The following is a 6,830-nucleotide window of genomic DNA, read 5'->3' on the forward strand; positions in this document are numbered from 1 at the left end:
ATTTACCGCTAACTTCGGTAAGGGTAATGGTAAGCAAAGTCAAAATCGGTAAATTTCTCAATTACCGACATATATATTAATATTATTTTTTAGTTTTTATTTTTTTAAAATTATGAAGTTTTGACCGTAGATTCATCATTCATCTACTTAGTGTAATCTACACCATTGATTGTTTGCTAGGTTATTCACTTACTCATTTCACACGAATCCCCAGTCTCTCAAGTCTCTCCATCTCTGCCACTCAGTCTCTCCACTCTCATCCCAATCTCATCTCGATTAACATCTGCGACTCTGCCTGCAAGATTGCGAGCTGCCAACTAAGACTCTATGACTCTAGGAGGCTGCGACTGCGACTGTCGACTAGCATCTATGCCGTGATTTTCTTCGGCTTAGCTCCGCCTCCGCGCCTCCATATTGGTAAGTGGTACTAGTAACCATCTCAATCACAGACTTCTCTGCTTATCTGCTTCAATTTTTGTTTTATTTTTTGAACAAATCTGCTTCAGTTTTAATACTAGGAAAGGGGGAGAGAATTTAGGGACTTTAGGGTTTTACCTTCATATAAATCTAATTTCCACATTATAAGGTACAGATTGGGCTTTTGCTTGTCTTGGATTTATGTAACAATGTAGAGAGGATATTTACATTTCTCTGTGAAGAAAAGTTTGCTTATGCTATATTATTGTTGATAAGTTTATAAGTCTTATCTTTTTGCAACTGCACTTCTGAATAGAGGATTATTAAATTTTATTGAATACTTGTATCTGAGGATTTTTGCTACTGTACTTATTGTATACTTGTATCTGAGGATTTTATTGAATATTTTTATACTTGTATCAAGAGGCACAGGTTTCAAAATTGGTAAATTTACCAATTACCAGTTCACCGTTATCGATCGATCGGTATACCGACTCTTTCAGTGATGGTAATGGTAGAAAATTTTGAGTTACCGAAGGTATTGGTACGGTAACGGTATTCCGTGTTTGGTAACGGTAACCGTACCAATAACAACCGTATTTCAAACTCTGAACTATTGTGTTTTATGCATTGTTAAAACAGTGGAATAGCTAAATTCTAGCTATCCATTAAATTTCATGTGAGACCTATAGTTATTTCATTGATCTAAATCAGTGAAATTAGTCATTCCATTAATTTATTCAATGGAATAAAGCATTAATTTACTCAATAGATTTTGAATTGTGATTTAAAAAAATGAATTATAGATTAAAAAAATTGATTTAGCTATTCTATTGATTTAAATAAGTAGATTTAGCGATCGCAATGATTTAAATCAGTGGATTTAGCTATTTCACTAATGTAAATAAGCGAAATTAGTTATTCTAATAAATTAAACTAATGGAATTAATTAAAATGCTTTCGAAAAACAATGATATTTGGCTCAAACATATGTGGAATAATTGATTCGTTTCAATTTTGTCTTACACCAATAGTTATTTCACTGCATTAAAACAGTGAATAACTGATTCCATTCAATTTCATCCCAGACCAATGTTTATTTCATTGACTTAAAACAGTGGAATAAGTAAATCATTATTTTTTACTTGAAATCCATAGAGATTTATTTGAATTACATTGTTTATTCGTTCAACCACTTCAGTGTTATTGTTATTCAACCTATCAACGACATCATTCATCCACCAATGTATTGCCTTTACTATTAACCACCATATTGTAACTGAAATCCATTAAAAAAATCATTTACCAACACTCAATCATTGAAAAACGGTGGAACGACGTCAAAATTAATGGAATAACGATCTATTTGATATTAAAAACAATGGAATAATGATATGTCTGATATTAAAAATAATGGAATAACAATCTGTCGAAGTTTAAAACCAATGGGATAATGATCTGTCTGACATTAAAAATAATGGAATAACCATCTGTTCAGATTAAAAGTAGTAGAATGACACAAAATTAATAGATTCTGAAATAAAATCCTATATACATTCATTCAGAAGATGAAGACAAAATAAAAAAAAATACTTGGTTAATAGTTCAAAAATGGGTTACAATCGAGTCACATATGAGTTTTCACTTTCTAGCGACTATATCAGTCGTCCAAGGGCTAAAACATGTAGAGTTCGTCAAAGCAAGTTCAACGGTGGTGGTGGTTACCCAACGGGTGGCCTATGGTGGCCGAATCGGGCTGTAAAAGTTTCATTGGCTGCAACTTCAATGCGAGATTTCGATGAAATAGACAGCTGTTAGCAGCAAACGAACAACATGAGACCATGTCGTATGATGCTTTATGTTCATATGCACCTGTACAATCACGACCCGTCACTCAGATGCTTTAAAGTGTGAATATTTTAATTATTTCATTCAGTTCAGATCCACAAGGGATGCGCCAGAACTATTGCACCGGTTATCATGGTCTGAATAATACCGAACCTATACAGACACTGATGCAGAGGTTATATTTATGCAAATCTATTCTTTTGAAGCGATATTTTACCTACAGATTCAATTTTACAGCAACTGATGTGAGTGCTCACTCATACAGTGAGTATAGTCCATATCATGGATAAGACAAAATGGACAAAAGAGGGGATAGGCAGGAACCCAATTAAGCTATTGAAAGAACAAGGTTCCACATAGAGCAATATAATATTATGTCCAAAACTCTGAAATCTTCAGTCTTCTCCACTTCTCTTCACAAAACGACCCTGCAATAACGGAAAAGAAGAATTAGAGTTTGAACCTTGACAAAGAAGAACCAACAACAAATACTAAAGTAGTCTACTTAATTTGGTTGAGGAAGGTAGGTAATCTGAGGAGCACGTACCTTGATGCGAGGTCGCTTCTCGGCGTTGAGCTTTCGGACTTGATATCGAATTCGCTTAGAGAAGAGTCTGTTTTGCCTCTTTTCCTTGTATCTCAACATGCTTGCCTCTCTTTGCACCACCTTCCAGCCTTCCTCTTTCAGTTTGGTGCTGCCAACCTCCGAAACACTCCATAAGTTCCCTACACTTCCCAAACACTCTGTTGATGCCTGTTTGCACACAAATTTAATTACAAAATCTCACACCAACTTACAAACCAATTTAATTAGTTAATCCTAGCTTCTTATACATTAACATCAGATATATGATCAGCCTTCATATTTGCATTGTAGAAATGAAAATCAAACAAATCCCAAATCCCAAATCCCAACCACTTCTCTTACCCATGATTTCATTTGGGATAATGGCTTCTGTATATGACGATGAACTTTCAACAGAATTAATGAACAACAAAACTATAGTCTGCAAGGCTAGCTGTTAATTGACATTTTAAGTATAACTAAAGGCTATACTTGGCAAGGGTGTTCCAGGGCTTTAGAGAAGAGAGGGTCCCTTGCAAAACATAGCCTTAAAAAATTATTTCTATCAACCAACAACAAGACGGTTAAACTGGGCCATCAACCCGGCTGGCAAAAAGGTACTCTGGGCCCCGAAAAAGCCCAAAAAGTACCTTCCACACAAAACAAGAGTGAAGAAAGCAAAATGTGTAGATATCACCACACACATTTAATCTGAATGAAAAAATAAAGAGAAATCTTACATTGTTTGGGTCATGCAGATCAGGGACGACTTGTTCATCAACATAAAGTGGGCCCCTATCCGACCAAGCATTCAATATCTCTTTATAATCGAGCTTCAAGACCAAGGAGGTGCTGGGCCCACCGCTACTACTTCTCCTGTGATGATCTAGATCTTGCCACCATGAATCATGATGATCAGTAGCACAACAACAACTACTGACCTCCTCCTGCTCCTTCTTGATCTCTTCCACCACTTCGGCATAACAAACCCACTTCTCCTCACTCGTATCCCTCTCCTTACACCTCATCGCCGTCCGTACAAGCCGCGACCCCTCCTCCTCCACGCACGCGTATGGCGATAATGTCTCCTCCCGCCCCGTGGTGGTGGTGGTGGAGTTTTCAAGAATAATGCCTTGGAGGCTGTTGTCGGTGGAGGTGTCGAAGAGCATGGCCACGTGATCATCGTGCATGTCATCCGTGAAAACCGGGATCTGCTGGCGTTGTTCTTGCCTGCGCCGTTGACGTGTCACAGGTGCGGGTCTTGGTGGTGAGTCGGTTTGTGGGGAGAGTTGGAGGCGTAGACTCAGGTACTTGGGCTTCTTCTTCCGGGCCTTGGTGCCGGTCTTTCGAGGAGCGGCTTTTCTGGTTTTCTTGATAGCTTTCATTTCATAGAGCAGGAGGAGTGATCTTCTTACTGCTAAGTTAATGTGTGTGTTTTTTTCTCTGGAGACAGTCAGACAGAGAGGAAACAAGAGTTGAGGTTGGTTTATTGTGACACGAGACTTGAATTCTTGGACTTACAGGGAAAGAAATGGGTGAGAGAGTGGCTGGCCTAGTGCAGAGAGATGATGGTGATGTGTTACTTTTTGACACTTGGGATGATTTTATTGGTAAAGGATGAGGATTGTAATGTTATCTGGATTTCCTTGGATGGATGAGGTGCAATTCTATAAATTTCAATCATATTCATTTAGGCGGCCCTCTTATTAATGTTTATATAATATTGGAATCAAATTTTGAACACACATTTACTTAATCTTAATCTATTGTGAATCGAACCATCTCTCATTGATAGGTTAAACAATGTTTTAATTGCATTATTTTAGTAAAACGATAATATTATAATCATTTTAAGCAAATACATTATGAAAATTCCCAAAAATCATGGATTACTATAGTAGATGAGAATCTATACCCAACAAAATCAGAAAACAAAAATGCAGCATTGTGTGTCAAAGACATTAATTTCCTCTCATGTCATCAAAACACGACTCTCAAAAAAAAACTTATAATGACATCATTGTAATTGCTCTAATTCATAAATCACACATATCAGGTAAATTCATGGAAAATAAATACTCTCCTGAACCTTGGTGGAAGATATGCCGAGAATATATCTCACCGTCGGACCAATTTCAAAATGCCTGCCATTTTGAAATTAAGGTTTAACAAGTAGAAAAGTACACCATATGTAGGAAAAAGATTGAAGAAGTCGCCTAGCCCGGTCAATCAAGCAGAGACAGCTCTCTCTGAGGGCACAACACTTTGAGGGTCATTAGGGCAACGGAATAAATTACTAAACTAGTGTGGGGTGGAGACATTTTGATCTCGACCCTAAATTAAGGACAAAAGGTACATTAAACTTCATATTTAATGAGGTTTATTACATATCTCATTTTGTTATAGGTTCTTAACGAGATAAACTGCGTGTCTTTTACTTTTGATGAGAACCAAGAAAAGACAAAACTATTATTAGTATTTATTTACAATTAGTATTTGTTTAGTATTGATATTCTTGTTGGTATTTGTTTAGTATTTATGAGTAGGGTTTCTGTTAAAGTATAAAGTAGTTTTCTATATAGTTTTGGTCTTCTAGTTTGAGTAGGTTTTGAATTATTTGCTTTGGTTATATAAGACGGTAGAGTTGTTCAAGATTGCATACAATCGGGCTCACTGTTATGAGATGAAGATGGACCGAACTCAATCAAGTCGGGCGACTCATGAGCTAGAGGCCCAGAATGTTTGCATGGACGGTAGCTTGGGCAACAATGCAGAAGCTATTATGCGTCAAAGTGGCTGAGTCATGTTGGGAATTCTAGTTATAATTATAGTAAGATATATGTTTGATATTTAGTCTTTAATAAGTGATTGATTGTTAATTTACTTGCCGTAAAAGTAGGAGTTATAATAAGAATATGTTTAGGAGTCGCAAGCTATATAAGCTTGACTATTATTGTTATTTGGGTATCGAATATTAATAACAAAAAAATCTGAGATTCGTTTCAAACCTTCTCTGTCTTTTCACAAGATCAGACAAAGAAATTATCTAGGGTTTTCAAGGTTTCATCAACTTTATAAAACACTAAAGGTTACAAATGGTAAGACTATTTAGTTATATGTCAATAAAAAATAATCAAAATAAATCCACATATTAATATGAGGATGAAGTTTTAGGATATAATTTTCAACACCAATAGATTAAGTCTCTAAAACTTCTACTATATATTAAAAAAAACTACTGCTAAATAAGATTTTTACAAAAAACTATAAGGACTTATATTAAAAATAAGTGGGTTTATTTTGGAGTTTGGGTGACCAAGTCTGTAAGACTCCAAATATACATATAAAAAAATAACTAAAAAAAGTTATAAAAAAAAAAAAAAAACTAACTACCATGGTTTGTATTAAAAATAAGTGAGCTTATTTTGGGGTTTGGGTATTTAATAGTTTACTTGAAAATTTTTGTCAAAAATTGAGTCCACCCTGGACCTCAACTGAATCCGCCCTTGGCAATGACGAACCACAACATTTGGTAGGTATAATATTTGTGAGAATGAAATAGGAATGAAGTATTTATTAACCTTAATGTCCTTATGTTTTAATGTCTTTATCTCTTTATAAACAAGTGATAGGAAATATTTTTTGATGATCTAAAATTAAAATACTACATAAAATTACATTTTAATTGTAATACCCACTTAAATGAATAGTAAATAGTCAATTAGAACAATGGCAAAATCGTAAATAGAGAGTGGTAAAATTTGATAAGTGTTGAGGGTGGAAAGGTCTTTTGAAAAAAAAAATATTCCACTAACAATCACACTTGGGCTTCCCGTGTAAGCCATCAAAGAACCATTTTCTTTGAGAGTTTTCTAGAACAAGTGAGACGGTGAGCGGTGGATGTAGGGTGGCTTGGTTAGTGAATCCGGCTGGGTCAAAATAGTTTGAAGCTTATGATTGTTGTGTCTACAGCTGGGTTTTCTCTTGTGAAGTGTTGGAA

General features: G+C 35.5%; 1 protein-coding gene across 1 annotated transcript; it reads right to left on the reverse strand.

Moving 5' to 3' along the window:
* Window positions 1-2,474: 2,474 nt before the first annotated feature.
* On the reverse strand, window positions 2,475-4,368 carry LOC120011106 (zinc finger protein CONSTANS-LIKE 7-like). Its single transcript, XM_038862152.1, has 3 exons — window positions 3,571-4,368; window positions 2,813-3,019; window positions 2,475-2,693 (listed from the first exon to the last, which is right to left on the reverse strand). Exons 1-3 carry the CDS (start codon window positions 4,213-4,215, stop codon window positions 2,661-2,663), a joined length of 885 nt encoding a protein of 294 aa, XP_038718080.1. The 5' UTR covers window positions 4,216-4,368; the 3' UTR covers window positions 2,475-2,660.
* Window positions 4,369-6,830: the final 2,462 nt, after the last annotated feature.

This window comes from Tripterygium wilfordii, chromosome 12, assembly GCF_013401445.1.
Source record: "Tripterygium wilfordii isolate XIE 37 chromosome 12, ASM1340144v1, whole genome shotgun sequence".
In the NCBI taxonomy this organism is placed as follows: Eukaryota; Viridiplantae; Streptophyta; class Magnoliopsida; order Celastrales; family Celastraceae; genus Tripterygium; species Tripterygium wilfordii.

Excerpts from the sequence above, each read along its gene's own strand:
- LOC120011106 (XM_038862152.1), bottom strand. The coding sequence starts at position 4,215 with ATGAAAGCTATCAAGAAAACCAGAAAAGCCGCTCCTCGAAAGACCGGC. Across the intron at positions 3,020-3,570 it reads ATCTGCATGACCCAAACAAT|GCATCAACAGAGTGTTTGGG; the intron begins GTAAGATTTCTC and ends GTGTGCAAACAG. Across the intron at positions 2,694-2,812 it reads AGAAGCGACCTCGCATCAAG|GGTCGTTTTGTGAAGAGAAG; the intron begins GTACGTGCTCCT and ends CCGTTATTGCAG.